This window comes from Neoarius graeffei, chromosome 10 (genome assembly GCF_027579695.1).
Source record: "Neoarius graeffei isolate fNeoGra1 chromosome 10, fNeoGra1.pri, whole genome shotgun sequence".
NCBI lineage: Eukaryota > Metazoa > Chordata > Actinopteri > Siluriformes > Ariidae > Neoarius > Neoarius graeffei.
In genome coordinates, this window is record NC_083578.1 from 80,670,868 (window position 1) to 80,690,502 (window position 19,635).

General features: G+C 39.4%; 1 protein-coding gene across 3 annotated transcripts in view; it reads right to left on the bottom strand.

Moving 5' to 3' along the window:
• The window catches only part of LOC132893347 (scavenger receptor cysteine-rich type 1 protein M130-like), a 108,357-nt gene that overhangs the window by 81,610 nt on the left and 7,112 nt on the right, over positions 1-19,635 (bottom strand). For 2 of the 3 annotated variants that reach the window (XM_060932386.1, XM_060932387.1), the window contains exon 3: positions 4,227-4,274. In XM_060932386.1, the coding sequence (XP_060788369.1) occupies positions 4,227-4,269 (43 nt within the window). In that variant the 5' untranslated portion in view covers positions 4,270-4,274. Of the gene's footprint in view, positions 1-4,226; positions 4,282-19,635 lie in introns of those variants that run through there. The other variant, XM_060932385.1, reaches the window with a different exon arrangement.

Below are 19,635 nucleotides of genomic sequence, written 5' to 3' on the forward strand. Positions count from 1 at the left end.
TTGTTAACTGATATTCACTTCACCTTCATCAAATAATTGTGAATTATCACACAGAAATTTGACAATGATTGCATTATTTTTTTAAGTCTTAAAGAATGACACATCATTTGTTAATAGTCATGTTTACTATTGTGAAATATCCATGATATAATTATTTAGAAAATATTTAATTAATAAGTAAATTGGTAATTTATTAATTTACTTGTGATTATGATTACACTGATGATGATTTTTTCAAATACCTTTAAAATACATTAAAATATCTATTTTATGCTTTATTTCCTCCTTATTTTTTATTTTGCTTTTAGCTTGAAAGCAAATACTGTGACTGAAGCCACTCAGCATCCTGCATCTTCAGACATCTGAAATGGTGTCCATCCTGAGTGAAAAGATTTTGTGATGACTTTCATGTATAAAGAAAATTATTGGTTCAATGTTCTGGTGAAAGATCATTAATCAACTGCAACAATGGGAAAAGTACAGAGAAGCAACAGTTAAGTAAAAGTATGAAATGAGTCCTGTGTCAAGCTCTCACTCAATTAAGAGCAGTATGGAGTATGGAGCCAAAAATCTATTTGAGTGAAAGTCAGAAAGTATCTACATTTAAATATATTTAATTACATTAATGGCATTTAGTAAAAGCTCCTATCTAGAGTGACATACAACATACCCAGAGCAGCACTTTGGCATTAGATGCCTTGCTCAAGGGCATTTCAGCTAGTCCAGGGAATCAAACCAGTGACCTTTTGGTCCCAAAGTTGCCTCTCTAACCATTAGGCCATATATAGATAGTTTGGTTTCCTGGTTTGCTAATGTTAAATAACAGTTTTGGAATGAATGGCATTGCAGATTAGCAACAATAATCTTAACTAGGTAGCTAATTTTCCAAGATAAGCTGCAAAATTTAACGAGCTAGCTAATTCATCAAATTAATATGTAAAATCTAAATAGTTGCCTAATTCAAATAGCTGAATTAGAAAACATGACTAGAAGGGCACACGGTTGAGTGCATACCTCCAGCAAGCCACATATATCAACATCAAAATCAAATCGCTTGAACCAAGGATAATATATTTGTATATGTAAATACTTTATTTATTTACCTAGAAGTTTTCTAAAGACTTAATTTCTCTAGAAGTTCTCTCTTTTTTCTATTCTATTCTCTGTTTATCCTATAATGATGCTACTGGAATTTTAATTTCCCTGAGGGAACCCTCCCAAAGGGATCAATAAAGTTCTATCTAATCTAATCTAATCTAATCTAATCTAATCTAATCTAATCTAATCTAATCTAATCTAATCTAATCTAATACTAAAGCTATACACCAAATTTCACCAAAATCTATTCACTACATTTTGAGTTATGTTCGAAACAGACAAAAAAAAAATAAAAAATCCTGGATCCACATACATATCCGGATTTGCATTAAAATCAAATAAATTGTTCTTTGGCCGATTCATCAAAATCCGTTCACTACATTTTGAGTAACGTTGGGAACAGTCAAACAAACAAACAAACAAAAAAAAGGAGGCAAAAACATAACCTCATCCAACAAAGTTGGTGGAGGTAATTAGTTAATTTACCAAACTTAATGTTAATGTACTTTTTTAGCTTTGAGTATGGATTTCAAAGACTAGACTTTAATTTTTACATGGAATATGAATGGGCACTTAAAAAAAAAAGCCCTGTCCAGCAAAAGATATTTTACGAAGAAAAAAGAAAAAAATTTGAAATTTGAAAACTTGTTATGAGATCAAATGAAAATGCAAGGACTAAAAAAAAGTCTAGGTTTTTTTTTTCTCTTGGATATTTACTTGAAGAAGTATTTAAGTTTAATAATGGTTGAGTAAAGTACAAAACTTACAAATAGTACTTTACTGCAGTAATGAATGATTATTCCATATTTTTCAAGCCTGAGAAATTCAAGTCTCTTGTCAGAAATCAGATATATTTTAACATAAGATTTATCTAATTGAACCAAATTGTTTAAAACTGACCAAGATTGCATTTCTGCATAATTTAATCCTGGTTTAATTTTTACAATATTAACAATTAAAAATGATAGTGATTAATTTCAAGACTAACCCTAATGGCATTTTTTTCTCCAAATATGATTAAACTGGCAAACTAATTATAGTGTTTGTTTTTTTGATATCTCAATATTTTTAAGCCATGATTAAATTTTTTTATAATGCAACAAAACTGAAATAGAACCTAACCTCTAATCTCAATCAATAAAGCTTTGATTAGATCCAAATTTATAATCCAGTTAATCTCAATCTATATTAATTTTGTGCCTGTTTAATACGATGCTTGTTGCTGCACACATCTGAAAGCCTCCTTAACTTTGGTTGACATGACAAAATAGATTATGAACATCATTATTATAGGAAAAACTTTGGGTTTGTATGTATATGCTTTTCTGAAAGATACGTTCATGAGGGATTTGATTCTTCAATCTTAAAAATTAAATGCATTCTTCTAAATTTTGTCACATGAATTTAATTGTTAGTCCATCCATTCATCCATTATCCGTAACCACTTAACCTGTGCAGGGTCGTGGGCAAGCTGGAGCTAATCCCAGCTGACTATGAGCGAGAGGTGGGGTACACCCTGGACAAGTCGCCAGGTCATCGCAGGGCTGACACTAAACAAACAACCATTCACACTCACATTCACACCTACAGTCAATTTAGAGCCACCAGTTAGCCTAACCTGCATGTCTTTGGACTGTGGGGGAAACTGGAGCACCCAGAGGAAACCCATGCAGGCACAGGGAGAACATGCAAACTCCACACAGAAAGGCCCTCGTCGGCCACTGGACTCGAACTCAGAACCTTCTTGCTGTGAGGCAACAGTGCTAACCACTTCACCACTGTGCTGCCTTTAATTGTTATTGGATTTTTTTTTTTAAATACGAATAGACTGAGGCAATATTGCATGCACAGGCAAATTTTCTGTTGTACTGAATATCAGCAGCAATATAACATCAGGATAATAGCACTGTTATGAGTGTGATATTGCTTTTATACAACAGATCTATAAACAAGAAATTAATATCAAGCAACTGAAATTTCAGATACAATATGGCCAAATGTTTAGTACATTTTTGCTTCATCAAAGAAACTACTGTACATGGCCAAAGAAATCACAGCTGGATAAAGTGTTGTGTGTTACCATGACAACACAGAGACTGACTGACAGACTGTAAAAACAATAGTAACATATGGTTTCATTATCATGAACTATTGCTAGAAACTGAATTTTATGTAGAAAAGAAAAAACCCAAGCAGAGTGATACAAACAGTGAAATATCCCATTGCTGTTACCGTAAACATCAGCACTCTTGGAACACCATTTGTCCAATCAAATTAGTGGACCGGAACTAACTGTCTTATAAAAATAAATAACTGACAAAATGTTTTGCATTCAGAACTTTCTGTTAACAATGCGATGTAATACTTCAATATGCTGTAACATATTTGTATGCATAATTCATATTGTATTTTACAATCAGTGCAAGAATCAGTTCTAAGTGCATTTCTGCAACACAATTTTATTTTATTTATGGTTTAAAATTCAAGATACTACGTACTGACCCATGTGTTAGAGCATAACTATTATTACATGAATAATTACAGGTCAAATATAGTACTGTAGAGCAATGCCAAAGTTGTGTAACTAATGTCCATAACTAATTTCATTGTGTAAAGTGTTTTAGCGTCGACTGCATTGTATTTTTTATTTTGTACATTTTTCCCAATTAATTTGTAATCAAAAATATAATCATTGTAGAAGTAAGAATATTTATATTTATAGGACTTGTTTGTTTGAGTCTTTTTTAATGGCCATTTCATCAGATTTGCTTTCAAATTGCAAAGCTGTCAATCTTCACATTTTCGACAAAATTCACAATTTAGCAAATAGTATATCTGAAATCCAGCCTCAAAACAATCACAGCATGTCATCAAAACACTGTCTCCCTGCATTACCACTGAAATCTAATGGCAGTTATTTTATGATAATAATGTATTTACTCCATTTTCAAGAACATTTCATGAATCATCATTCATCAGTGGTGTTTATCACTAAGTGACTAAAAATCAGGGAAAGAAGAAACTTTCAAATTCAAGCTGTTGATATTATGATAAATAATGATAGTTTGGAATTTTGGACATAAATTGTAATAATTGTTTATCGTAATAAAACAGAATGGTTTACTTGCCTTGTGTTGCTGTAAGCTGGACATATATGAGCAGGAACCACATGGTCACTGGTGACAAGTGAGGGAGAGAAAGAGAGAAAGGGAGAATTCTCCTGATTTTAAACTCGGTGTGATGTCACATGGCCATTACAACCTGCTGATGACAGATCGTTGGCTTAAACTCAGATGTCAGTTTTGAAATACAGATATTCACTATAAGCTGAATGTATATAAGAAAGAAGCGACCCAGAATATGTTTATTTAAAAATAATTTTAAAAATAAATAAATTGGTTAACGACCACACAATGGAGCTAAGATCATCATCCAAAAAATAAAATAAATAAAATAAAAAATGCTTTTCCCAAAAATATTCCATTGTTTTGGAGTGTACTCTTTTGGAAAATCCTTCATGGGCATTTTGTTAATTAGAATTGGTTTGAATTATTCAAATTGTTTTATATGGTCATCCATCTTATATGCTATTTAGTCAAACCATTTGGATTGATATTAATTAACATACATTCCTTGATTAAAAAAGGTCAAATCTAGAACCTCTGGGGAAAACCTTGGAGGTTTTATGTTCAGCCACCTCCATAAAGTTGGCACCCCATATGATGAGGAGAACATGATTTGTTTGTGAATGCAAAAATAAAAAAATCTGCTAAAAAAAGTTTCCATGAAATTAACCATTAAATGTTTTCATGACATGGTGCCACCCAACCCCCCACGAATGCCCAAATACGTAATTCAAAACAAGTCAAACATCCACATTTGTGCATTATTAGTGCCTATTCATTTGTCCATCATTTCTGCATGCAACATAAGCATATGTTTAACACTAACCATAACTTTAAACCTGATGTTTACTTTCTCCAAAACTGTTTGAGTACAAATTTTAATTTTACATGCACAAATGAATGAGACTACTGTGGATTCATTTGGATGTTTATGAGATGCTGAGTGAAATCATGTGTCAAGTAAATAATGTTTAATAACTTAAGAAATAATGAAGCATACATGTTTATTTTGCAGGCACAAACATACACAAACAATGCACAAATGAATTGGAATACTTTTATTCATGTTCTCATCATATGGGCTGCCAAATTCATTCAGCCTGGAGGACCCTATCGAGAGGATATTACATGGTTGCGCAAAGATATGAAGTTTATCTTTGAGTGGTGAATGTATATATTCACGAGTGAGCAAAGCAAATGAGTGACATATTTTCAACTGAGAAGATAAACTTCATATCTTTGCACCATTGTGTAATGTTCTTTATATTACATGGACACATCCACACACAAAAACAACAAACAAACAAAAAAACCACAAGTTAATCAATCAATCCATCCATCCATCCATCCATCCATTATCCATAACTGTTTATCCTGTGCAGGGTCACAGGCAAGCTGGAGCCTCTCCAAGCTAACTATGGGCAAGAAACAGGGTACACCCTGGACAAGTTGCCAGGTCATCGCAGGGTTGACCAGGTTAATCAAAAGAATTTTAATTTTGAACTGGTTCACCATTTTGACAATGCATGTCTAGTCAGTGGGAAAACAATAGAAGTGACATCATCGGAGTGAAATATCTGGAAATATGTCACTCAGATCTGCGACGTATTTTGGTTGAAAAATGCGAGTTTTTCAACCCGAGAAGATAAACATCATATCTTTGCACCACTGTGTAATGGTCACTTTATTATATAGACACATTCACAAACAAAAAGGACACAAATTTATCAAACCAATTCATTGATTTCCTGACGAGTGACATATTGAGAATTATGTCACAGTTTTGGATCTCCATGTCCTGTTTGTAGCTCATTTGAAAAATATGAGTGGTGTATTTCCCAGTAAAATGCTCATGTCCATATAAGATATATACATATATGTTATTTACCAGCTGGGAGGTCCGTATCGTGAAATACCGTGACCGAGGTCTTGAAAGTCAAGGCCGAGGTCACGGTATTTCACCATACAGACGACCTTAAGCTGGTAAATAATATATTTATTTTTTTTTTACCAAATTCTAACAGAAAATGAGAGCACCCAAAAGGGAAAGCCGAGGCGAGCTGCCATTTTGAATCCTCATTCACGGCTGTAATGCAAATTGCTTCTTCCTCAGTATACAAGTGCACTTCCATGGCAGGAAAAAAACTACATTTTGCCGCATATGTAGTCCCCGATTTATACAAATAGGAGTCATTCAGGATTCAGCCATGTTTTTGCTCGGCGTTAGTAAATTAGGTTTTTAGCTTTCTCCTGAGGGGCGGCACGGTGGTGTAGTGGTTAGCGCTGTCGCCTCACAGCAAGAAGGTCCGGGTTCGAGCCCCGTGGCCGGCGAGGGCCCTTCTGTGCGGAGTTTGCATGTTCTCCCCGTGTCCGTGTGGGTTTCCTCCGGGTGCTCCGGTTTCCCCCACAGTCCAAAGACATGCAGGTTAGGTTAACTGGTGACTCTAAATTGACCGTAGGTGTGAATGTGAGTGTGAATGGTTGTCTGTGTCTATGTGTCAGCCCTGTGATGACCTGGCGACTTGTCCAGGGTGTACCCCGCCTTTCACCCGTAGTCAGCTGGGATAGGCTCCAGCTTGCCTGCGACCCTGTAGAAGGATAAAGTGGCTAGAGATAATGAGATTAGATGAGCTTTCTCCTGAAATGTTTTATTTTATTTCTTCTTCATCAGGGTAGTAAAACTCGCTTTCGCTGTGAACACTGTCGTTATCGCTATCCATGCTGTAAAATTAATGCTATTCTCCTGAGAATTGCGAAAATAAATGTTGACAAAAAATGCTACTATGTTTGCTGTTGTTGTGAATGAGCGAGTCACCAGAGTCCGTAACCGGGGTCCGTACCATAGGATACAGACCCGCTCGCCAGCCAATCAGAGCACAGGATTTGGACCGTGAAAAAAATAAAATACATTATTTCACCATTAGAAAGGGTTCCAAGTAGAACCATTTTTGGAAGCTAAGAACCTTGAACTAATAAGCAGTAGCAATAATTTTAACAGTAATCAGCAGTTTTCCCCATTATAACTACATGACCACTATTGTTTTATTCTTAATGTACCACATCAATTTGCCAACATGAACAATTTGCTATTTAATAAAAAATGAAATATTTTACATTTATATGTTGTGGAATGTCCATGAAACAAGTTCCTTTTATACCCTGTTATAACGCTATCACAGATTTAAACAGTAGTTCCTTCACTAGCAGTTAATAATGCAAAAAACACTGCTTGTCATGTTACCTTGATACTGAAAAGGGCAAAATCCTCTGTCCTGAATACACTGGTGTCTGAAAACTTACTTAAAAATACCGTTTAACCTACTTTTTAATCGCTGACACTGGAGACTCCTTCAAAAAATGGTAAATAAGCAGCTCATGAAAGAAAACATCACCATATCAACAATTCATCATATTTTTATTCCATTTATGTGTTAATGTGGAACATCCACCACACACGTACCTTTGTAAGTTGTTACTACAGAAACAATAACATAGCAAAAGTGCATTCAGACATACAAACCTTTCTGACTGATTGAAGAATCAAGGATTCGAAAGCACTGTTCTATAATACTAAGAAAATATTGATATACAGTACTGTGCAAAAGTCATAGGCCTAATTTTTCATATAATCTTTGTGATTGATTTCTTTTTTTTTTTTATTTCAACATTTGGGGCAGCACGGTGGTGTAGTGGTTAGCACTGTTGTCTCACAGCAAGAAGGTCGTGGGTTCGAGCCCAGCGGCCGGCAAGGGCTTTTCTGTGTGGAGTTTGTATGTTCTCCCTGTGTCTGTTTCCTCCGGGTGCTCCGGTTTCCCCCACAGTCCAAAGACATGCAGGTTAGGTTAACTGGTGGTTCTAAATTGACGATAGGTGTGAATGTGAATGGTTGTTTGTGTCTATGTGTCAGCCCTGCGATAACCTGCCAACTTGTCCAGGGTGTACCCCACCTCTCGCGTATAGTCAGCTGGGATAGGCTCCAGCTTGCCTGAGACCCTGTAGAACAGGATAAGCGGCTACAGATAATGGATGGATGGATGGGTTCTCTTCTTCCATCTGGAGATGTGAAATCTGGTTTACCCAATCACACACATATGTGCATTGTATAATAGTCTTATGGTGTTTCCTACGGCCGATTCAATGAAGTAGCTTTCGGTTATCCCAATTGCAGACATACGTTGATCATATAAATTGTCCTATGGTGTTTCCTAGGGCTGACTGGATGAAGCAGTTTTCAGTTATCCCAGTGGCACACAGACATTAATCGTATAAATCATCCTATGGTGTTTCCTAGAGCTGATTGGATGAAGTAACTTTGGATATCCCAGTCGCACACATACATTGATCATATAAATAGTCCTATGCTGTTTCCTTGGGCCGACTGAAAGAGACTGTGATTTGATCTGTCTGATTTGATCGGTCTGATTGGATTCGTTTGATTTTTCCAAGTGTTTCTAGGGAATATGAAGGTCATTGAGTCTTACTCAACCACGTATATTCTAAAGCTGCTATAAACTGTGTGGATATGGTCTCAATGGTGTTCCCAGAGACAGGTTGAGAGATCTATACACCCTAACCTGAAAATTATTTCCCAAGACTGCAATTTATTGAAATTTTACCTTACTCCACCTAGGAAGTTCTCCTTGTGTGTGTTTTATGTGTGTCAAATTGGGTGGAAGAAGTCAGTCCAATACAGAAGATAGAACTCCAAATCAATTCATGTGTGATAAGGGCTTTGGCTATTTTGTGCAACCTTTCATTGATAATTTGGCCAGATGGATGGAGGCTCAACTACAGTGGAAACCTTGAACTAGAGACAGTACTTTTGATGAGAACCATTTGTTAAATGCTAGTTTAATGGTATATGATAAGCTGGGTGATCCCAGCTGGGATTTTGACTACATGAAGCATAGTTTGAATGCTTGGCATTATCAGAAACATAATAGGAACAGTGTCCATGCTCATGGAAAAAAAGACTGGTAAAATTCATCTCATCTCATTATATATAGCCACTTTATCCTGTTCTACAGGGTCGCAGGCAAGCTGGAGCCTATCTCAGCTGACTATTGGCGAAAGGCAGGGGCGTCAGAAGCATTTTTAATGTGGGGGGGACACACTGGCGGGGGGTCCTCCGCCAGAAAATTTTTAATTAATTAGATGCCATTTCCTGCATTCTGGTGTATTTTTAACAGGTTGTTAAACACCTAATTTTACCTACAAAAGTCACTTAATTCAATGACTATTTTAGAGACTCAACAATAAGTCCTCATTCAACTAGTCCATATATTCATCAGCCTGTTTTTAAACTCACCGCTACGCCTAAGATAATGAGATGAATGTGACACAATTTATCACCAACAATGACTTTATGGGTGCATTTTACTTTTTATTTTGTGTTTTCTATTTAGTTTTAGATGTAACACAACATGCCACTGGGCCAAGCAATAGTGACACTCAACTGTATGTTTAAAAATAAGAATATTCATAATCTCACAATGAACAGGCATGACATGGCATCATGCAAACTTCATAACACAAAATCACACTGTGTCAAGCAACGGTGACACATAAAAAACAACTTCACACAATGAACAGGTGCAATTTTGTTCACCACCAACAGTGACTTTAGTGGGTGCATTTTACTTTTTTCTGATTTAGCGATACTCATAACAAAAATGGCATGGCATCATGCAGTCTTCATAACACAAAATTACACTGGGTCAAGCAATGACACATAAAAGAGAACTTCACACAATGAACAAGTGCAGTTTTGTCAACCTACATGCAATGGTGGTACTACAGGAGCATTTACAGATTAGTATAACAAATAGATTTATAGATATAACTCCTTCTTATATTGGTGCCACCACAATTTCTACCACTTCATAACTTTTATCCCCCTTTCCTTCACAATCCACCTGGAATAACATCCATCTCTCTCCATTACTTTCCTTTCTACTATTCCTTCCCCATACACTGATTTCCCATCTTACTTTCCAGAAAACTGCCAAAGACCAGACAAAACAAGTTCTTCAAATCAAACAGGGAATCAATAAATATCATCAGAGCAGACTTGACCTCATTCTTGGCATTACAGTAAGGCAGGCCTACTGGGTTTGAATTAAATGATAGCTAAGGTTAAGCTAGCTGATACATCTCCTAACATTGACTAGACATTTCCATTGGGACAAAAAAAAACCTGTCCTGTGGGGAAATTTTGACTGACTTTCCGCTTCTTTGTAAAGAATTTCCTTATGTCCATTGTGTCTGGGGGGGAGCAAATACTGCAAACAATTCATCATCAACCAAGAATACCCCATTTCATTGTTTAGTTGAATATTAATTTAACGTGTCCTAGGGTTAATTTTGAGGGCACATACCAAAAGAATAAGGTTTTAGCAAAAGCTAGACATTGTGAGGTTGCAATGGGGATGACGTCACCTCCTCCACTTTCCAGCAGCTGCACCAACATTTCTGTCCTCGCGCTGAGATTCACTTCACTTGCGCGTGGTGAGCTGTTGTAGGGAATGCCCGGAAAACCCGGAGTGGATTTTCAGTGGTCTGTGTATTCTCTTATCGATCAAGTAGAATGGATTCTTTCACAAAGCAATAGAAACGGCGCTGGGTGAACTCATATTTTATGTTAAATGTGGGGGAGTCCAAACAAAGAATTATGAAATGTGAGGGGGACACGTCCCCTTCACATTCAATGGTGGCGACGCCCATGGGAAAGGCGGGGCACACCCTGGACAAGTCGCCAGGTCATCACAGGGTGACTGGTAAAATTCATAGAAAAAAAATGTGATATTGACCAAATCCACACTGGTGATGTGCCTGTCTGTCCCTGTATAATCTGTAAATGCATGTAGAAAGGCTTCAGCTTCGCCATTTTATGAATCTATGAACCATGCTTAGCCCGCCATGCCTCCGCAGTGAGCAGTGAGTGCTCTCACTGCAGTCTCTACTAACCCCACCTCTGGGCTGACTCTCCCTACTAAAAAGAATGCAACTATTGTACCTGTCTGCTCCAGGTGAGCTGCAACCTATTACTCTTGAAATAAACCTAATGCTCACCAGAAATGTTGCAAATCAATACAGCCACATGAAACATGACCTAACCCAGCTTTCCCTTTTGTGGTTATGGGAGAGGAGTACCACATTTCACCTCCCCAACTATCTGACATTAATGCTATTATCCAAGCACTTCCTAGCCCTAAAGACATACATGACTTTTGTGATTCACTGTGCTTTCACACTCGTTATGCTCAACTCACTAGTCCTGATTATTGATGTATTGTCACATGAATTTTGGGGCTGGAGGTCACTGATGCTCTGTTGCAGGAGGAGGGGAGATCTTTGAGTGATTACTATGACCACTGGCGTAAAGTATACCCCCGCAGCCCCCGCCAGGCGGGGGGGCCGACTGCTAGGGGGGGCTCGTCGCCTGATGTGATTCATCTCATCTCATCTCATCTCATCTCATCTCATTATCTCTAGCCGCTTTATCCTTCTACAGGGTCGCAGGCAAGCTGGAGCCTATCCCAGCTGACTACGGGCGAAAGGCAGGGTACACCCTGGACAAGTCGCCAGGTCATCACAGGGCTGACACATAGACACAGACAACCATTCACACTCACACCTACGGTCAATTTAGAGTCACCAGTTAACCTAACCTGCATGTCTTTGGACTGTGGGGGAAACCGGAGCACCCGGAGGAAACCCACGCAGACACGGGGAGAACATGCAAACTCCGCACAGAAAGGCCCTCGCCGGCCACGGGGCTCGAACCCGGACCTTCTTGCTGTGAGGCGACAGCACTAACCACTACACCACCGTGCCGCCCTCCGATGAAACATAAAAATAATAAACACAACAATGAAGCGTACCAGAGAAAAAAGTGGTGCTCAAAAGCGGCAAATCAAAAAGAAAAAAGAAGAATTTACATCCACACTGCCCAAAATTTCATCCGTTTTTGGGAGAGTTAGGCCTTATCCTCCAGTTCATGATACTCTAACAGGTAGGGCCATGGGGGGGGGGGGGGGGGGGGGGGGGGACTAGTGCAGTTAAAACGAGGCTAATGAGTGAAAAAGTACCTGATTTAAAATGGGATTTGAATAAAAGTTACTTTTTATTATCTTTCTTCTCAATAATTCAATGTTTCTTTTTCCTGAATATTGTTCTCCATGACCACCAGCCATCATCCAACACATTGATCCAAGATAGGTTGATTATGTAAAATAGTTTAAAAAAAAAAACTGCACACAAGGTAGCGTCATTTTCTTTAATTTCCGCCAGATTGTTTTATTATTGTGCTGCATTTCATTTTTACTCAGTAGGCCTTTTCAGGCCTGGTTCCACTGTAATTGAATAAGATACCAAGGTCAAAATTTACTTGAGTAAAATTAAAATTACTCATTTTTATATTACTCATAAAACTTCTCATAACAGTAACGTGAGTAAATGTTTGTTGCTTGCACCCCTGTGTTTGACAGATTTATTCTTTATGCAAACTTTTACTTAAACTTATGATGTATTTTATTTAACCATACTGTCTTTTAAAACAGTTTCATTTTTATTTTCCTAAACCTTATTGAACCTTATGTTATTATCATTATTAATGTTACTGTTATCGTTACTGCTTACTGAGCTGTATGAACTGTGAGCTTTGTCACGTCATACACCATTTTTATTGTTGGATTTATTTGTAATAAATGGATAGCCTACTCTGCTGGTGTACTGAATATGAATGAATTAACAAAACATCTAGGCCTATGGGTTAGGCAGTCCTATACGTGTTTAAATGGGCCTGGGCTGTCAGGGGCTGAGCCCTGGCACTTTTTTTCACACTTTTCAGCAATCAAAAGAGAGATATACAGAGAGAGAGTGAGAGGGAGAGAGAGAGGAGGCCATGGCAGGGTGGCCTGGGGGGGGGGGCCCACACTTTTAGCAGCTGCAGGGGGGCCCCAAGTACTTGCGTTACGCCAGTGACTATGACCTGCCTCTCAAACCTACACATGGGTGTGAGGATGATTGGGAGTACTATTTTACATGGTCTAAAGCAAAACACATTATGAGTATGTTTGAACAGTTGATCAGAAACTTGGTTAGGTTTCTGAAGAATAAATTTCAGTCGTATGTTCCCTGCCCAAAACAATTGTCTTTCATCAAAACCAAAGGTCATGACTCTAGAGATTTGACTGAGGCCAGTGGGAACCACTTAACAGACCAAGTGGATAAGTGGACAGCCAAAGAGGGCAAACCTTGCCCAAATGTTTCTAAATCAATGTTTATTCATCTTTCTTTGTCTTGTGACAGAATAGACATAGCTTTTCCACAGACTCAGGCTACTGAGTCCAACTTGACCTTCTACCATCCATCCCTTGCAAAATTAGAATAACTCCCAATTCGAGATCCAAACTGTGTCCTTTTGAAGGAATTATGGGCTATTTCCAATCCCTTGGACCAAAAGTAACCCTGGTGTTTCATTTACAGGTGAACTGGATGTGATTGTTGGTGATTACTTAAGCTTTGATTGAGAACTTGAACAGTATACTTGGAGATGTCTCTGTGACTCTCCCTCTGCCCACAGATAGGCCTAGTCATACATTTCTTCCAGGTGATTGAGTATTAGTGCACAGCCTGAACGAGAACAGCTGTCCTCAATGACTTCCAGCCACAGTGGATACATGCCAATTGTCTGAAAAGGTCTCCTCCAGCATCCCTAACTCCTCTCATCTCCCCCAAAAAGATAGGAGCAATACAGCAATCAAAAAGTTCCTAGGGGACCTCATCTCATCTCATCTCATCTCATTTTTGACAGGAGCAATACAGCCATCAAGAAGTCTTAAGAGGACCTCTTCTCATCTCACCTTTTCACATACACATATAGTAAATTTTATATTAGCTTTCTTGACACAATCAAAACAAATTTGTATACCATACATGCCTATTCCTGCGTGATAGTGCATGTACGGTAGCATCTCAATACTGATTCTGACATATGTCCTACATTACTTATTTTCTGGGCTGCATTACTGGTCACCAACTAGCCTTCACTGTTGTGGGTTGATACACTCTTGTCATACAGGTAAAATTATTCCTCCCTCTTTTCCTGAGTTCTCCTCTTTCACTGGTCGTGTGATATGTCATCCAATCCATGTTAGACGGTGAATTAACATTGTCAGAGTAGAAAAGGAACAAAGTGGGCTTTCTTCTTAGCAACTGTATGCTAAAAGGTGGCACATGTCAGGTTCTCAGTACTTCCTGCTGTTTCTATAGTCATGATAACTTTCAGAAGATTTCAAATCTCATCGAAGATATGCATCATGTAAGCGTGTCCATGCTTTGTGTCCTGCTACTGGTGTGTGTGTGTATCCCATACATTATTTGATGTTGGCAATTACTTATAACCTGTGCAGTGGTATGAAGTATACTTCAACAAAATAGTCTTCATGGTAAAACTATAATGAATTTATAATCATGCTATCTGTTATCACCCAAATGAGGGTCGGTTCCCTTTTGAGGCTGGTTCTTCTCAAGGTTTCTTCTCCAAAGCAAGAGTTTGGAAAGAAAACGAAATAAATCAAGTGAAATTGTAATTATTGTAATTTTTAAAATATTGTGACCAATTTATTGACAGTTCCATAAAAATGTAATCATAATCAAACCCTAAATGATCAACATAAAGAAGCTAAATCAAGAAATGATGCAACAAATATCACTCTTACTAAAATGTCTGTGAATGTTGAATATATAATCCTATTACTTAAACTAGTTCTGCTCTCGAGCTGTCTTTACACTGCACCGTTTTCCTGCTAACTCACACAACTCACACTGTAATAAAAAGAAAATAATCTGAATACACCATGTAGCTGCCAGGATAAAACTAAAGTGGTGCAACTGCATGACTGGAAATGGGGGAAATCGTTTAAAAAGCTATTTTGTAATGTACTTCAAGAGTTTGGGCTCTTGAATAGCTTTTCCATCATGAGGAATGTATATGAGAGTATCTGTCCTTTGTTCTACAATTAGAAATGAAAGGTTTAAATTACTTTTTTTCTGAAGGAACCAGAACCTTATTAAGGTTCTTGAGTTTTCTATGAAAGATTTCATCTTCCTTCTGTTTTATCGAAAATCAAGCAGTAGAGTTACCACTATGCTGTTTGAAGATCACATCAAGAGTATGTGTGATGAGAAGTTTCAGTTCAGGGGAAACATTTTAGGAGTGCACTGTGGCTTTGTGGTTCTGCAGCCTGCTGAGAAATGATGATGGCACACACACACACAGAAAGAGAGAGGTTGTGCGATTGAAATGTAAAATATAGACATCAGTAAAAAAAAAGTACACTGGAAAGTAATATCACTCAGTGGTTAACGGTTCGAGGGAGAACTGTCTCTAAATAAAGAACCTTGTGAAAAAGTGAAATATTGAAGGGTTGAGTCCGACTTCATAGGGTTCTTATCAGCTCATTTAAAACAAAATCCAACAAGGGTTTTTTTTTCTTCTTTTGACGAGTAATAAGACCACTAGTTTATCTCACTTGCTTCTATTAACCTCTTTTTCCTGGTCAGGGTCAGGGTCGATATGGAGCCTATCCCAGGAACACTGCATACATACTGGATGGGCTGCCAGTCCATTGCTAGGCACCATACACACACATTCACACAATAACACTTGGGGGAAATTTAGCATAGCCAATAGTCCAGCTGGCATGCTTTTGGGAGGTGGGAGGAAACCGGAGAACTTGGAGGAAACCTACACAGACATGGGGAGAATGTGCATAGAAACTCTGCACAGGGATTAATGCAAGCTGAAGATAGAACCAGGGACCCTGGAGCTGTGCGGCAGCAAGTATGCCTGCTTCATGGATACACCATGCACCCCTGTACTAGGTTGTACACCTGAAATTTACTTGTTGAGTGTCTTTTTAAAAGTGCCACTTTTTATATCACTAAGGTTCTCATTAGAATATTTCATGCAACTTTAAAATTGTGATGCTTTCTTAAGAGGTCCTACCTGAAATTTTTCTGAAAGGACTCTCTTCTAAACTCTCTGTTGTTCCAATGTGCCATCTCTAATTTTGATTGCCATTATTATCTTTCCCACAGTTTACTAATCAAGACACTGTTTGTAACCTAATTCTAAGGAGAATTTTGTCTTTGTGTCTAGTGAATCCTTGTAAGTAATAGCACTGAAAACCTGAGTTTGGAGCAGCCTCCAAACATGGCCAATATGGACTACACTTCCCAAACACCACAGCACCCCTCATCTCCCAAATTCTAGGAAGTGCAGCTGTTTCCCATTTCCCCAGGAATCACCTCCCGATATAAACCCAGCAAACACAAATGCTCACTGGTAAGTATCGTTCTGTGTCTGCATACCTGATCATAGAAGCCTTGCATTCCAGTTCTGACTATCGGTGACTTTGACCCTCTTTGCATGTTTACTTTGACTCTGAATTCTCGCCTAATGTCTGACATGACACTTGTTCATCGACCTACCCTAGCCTGTCCCCAACTATACCTTCAGATTGCTGTTTTGGATTTGGTTACCAGTTTACGACGCACCTGCTCTCCCCTGTGTTTGCATCAGTAAGTGCTTGCACCCTGATAGGATACTTCACCAGCAATGGATGCAGCAGAGGAAGAAAATCAAACTGTTCTCAATGCTCAGCAGTGATTGTTAGGAGTGCACCAGCAAATGTTAAGTGAACTTAACACCAGAATGTTGCAGTTCACAGTTGTTGTCTTGCAGGCCATCCTGATATGCCCCTCATCCTCTACCAGTGCAGCCATGATGGTTCCCCAACCCGAGAAGTACTCCGGAGAGGTTTCAGGTTATAAAGGGTTTCTTCTTCAGTTTTTGTTATATTTCACAACCCTCACAGGAGCTATAGAGGAGCAGAAGATCATGCAATTCCTCAATCTCCTCACAGGCAAGGCCATGAAGTGGGCTAGTGCTGTTTGGGAGCGTGGAGGTGAACACACCTCCTCTTATAACCGATTTATTGAACTGTTTAAGCAAGTCTTTAATCATCAGCCTGAGGGTGTTGAAGTAGGGGAGAAATTACCATCAGGCAGAGAGATAGGAGAGTGGCTGAACATGCTCTGGAGTTTTGCATGCTGACAGCAGGAAGTGGGTGGAATGAGCCAGTCCTAAAGGACACCTTTCGCCAGGGACTGTGCCCTGAGGTTCTCGCCAAACTGGCATGCCACAATGAGCAACTCACTCTCTACTCCTTCATCGACCTGGCCATTTGCCTAGATCATCTGCTTTGAAACAAACCCTTGTTACAACCATTGCCAGCCCTTTGACCTACTCCACAATCCCTGACTCCTATGGAGGTCTCCCATGCTCACTTACAATGTTCTGAGAGGGACAGGAAGCATCATGAAAGGTTGTGTTTTTACCAAGGTGAATCAGGCCATCTGATAGCCAAGTACCCTGTTCACCCACCTAACCCAAGAAGGGAGGTTCTCACCAACAAGGAGACCTGTCCGACCAGCCCGGTGAGCCATGAACCCATTCACACACCACACTCTCTCAAGATTCAAGTATTGTTAAAGCTCCCAAACTCAATCCATGTTCTCTCTACCTTCATAGACTCAGGGACAGAGGGCAACTTCATCAGTCTTGAGATCGTCCAGAGGTACAACCTGCCCATGGAAGAACTCCAGTGACCAGTGAACCTCAAGGTGGTTGATGGAGGTCCCATCAGGGATAGACTCATTACAACATGCACATCACCTTTCAAAATCCAGGTTGGCACTCTTCAAGTCAAACATATCACCCTGCTAGTCACTCACACAGCACAGCATGCTATAGTTCTGGGTTTCCTGTGGCTCCAGCTTCACAACCCCCTAATTTCCTGGCAACACAGAGAAATTCTACAATGGTCCCCATCCTGCTTCCAAAACTGCTTGAAACTTCTGCAAGTCACCCGTTCGTCCACATCTGTAGAAAGCCCGTTGCCTGAAAATATTGACACTCTTCCCCCCCGTTATCATGCCCTCAGAGAGGTTTTTAGTAAGGGTAAGAAAAGCAGCCTATCTCCTCATCAAAACTATGACTGTTCCTGAGACCTTCTCCCAGGTATGACCCCACCTCACAACTGCATATATCCTCTGTCCATCAGTGAACAAGCTGCCATGAAGGAGTATATACAGGAGGCACTACAACAGAGGTACATTAGACCATCTATGTCACCAGGCTCAGCTAGCTGCTTCTTCATGGAAGAGGGGTGGGGCTTCACCCATACATTGATTACTGAGGTCTTAACCGGATCATAGTCAAATACCCTTCTTTGCTTCCCCTGGTGCCATCAGCCCTGGAACAGTTAAGGTCAGCAAGAATCTTTACCAAGTTGTACGTTTGAAGTGCCTATAACCTGGTCAGAATTTGGGAGGGTGATGAGTGGAAGACCATCTTTAGCACAATGTCTGGGCACTTCAAATATTTGGTAATGCCTTATGGACTTTCTTGCACTCCCAGCATCTTCCAATGTCTACTCAACGACATCCTCAGAGACATGCTGGAATGCTATGTTTTCACCCACATAGATGAAGGTTCACACCATGAACATGTAAGGTCAGTGCTTGCTTGGGTACTTGGAAATCAACTCTGTGAAAGCAGAGAAGTGTTTGTTTCACGTTCACCAGATCTCATTCCTTAGGTGCATCATCAGCATGGAGGGAGTAAGCATGGACCACAGTCAAGTTTCTGCAGTCACCTCCTGGCTGATGCCAAATACCATAAAGGAGCTGCAGTGCTTCCTGGGGTTTGCCAACTTATATCGTCGCTCCATCCGTAGTTTCAGCATGATCACTGCACCTCTCACTGCCCTGCTGAAAAAGGGTCCGTGACATCTTCAGTGGAACCCAGCTACCAAAGAAGCCTTTAAGCAGCTTAAGGTCACCTTCACATCAGCCCCAATTCTCAGTTCACCATGGAGGTAGATGCCTCTGAGACTGGAGTTGGAGAAGTGCTATATCAATGCTTTGGAGAATTATGACATTGGCAATGGGGAACTTCTAGCAATCGAATTAGCTCTTGAAGAGTGGAGACACTGGCTTGAGGGCACCACACATCCATTTACCATCCTCACCGATCATAAGAACCTCTCATATCTGAAGACAGCTAAACGCCTAACCCCCCGCCAAGCCAGGCAGGCACGCTTCTTCACCCAATTCAGAGTCACAATTTCCTACCACCCAGGTCCCAGAAACACGAAAGCAGATGCTCTGTCCAGAATCCACACCACGTCCAGCCACACTTCAGAGCCCACACCAATCCTACCACCTGAGTGGTTTGTGCATGCCATTGCATGGGAAGTAGACAAGGAAATAGCACAGTCCCAATTTCCAAGTCCTCATGAGAACTGTCCTCCTGGACTCATGTATGTGCCTCCCAGATTTC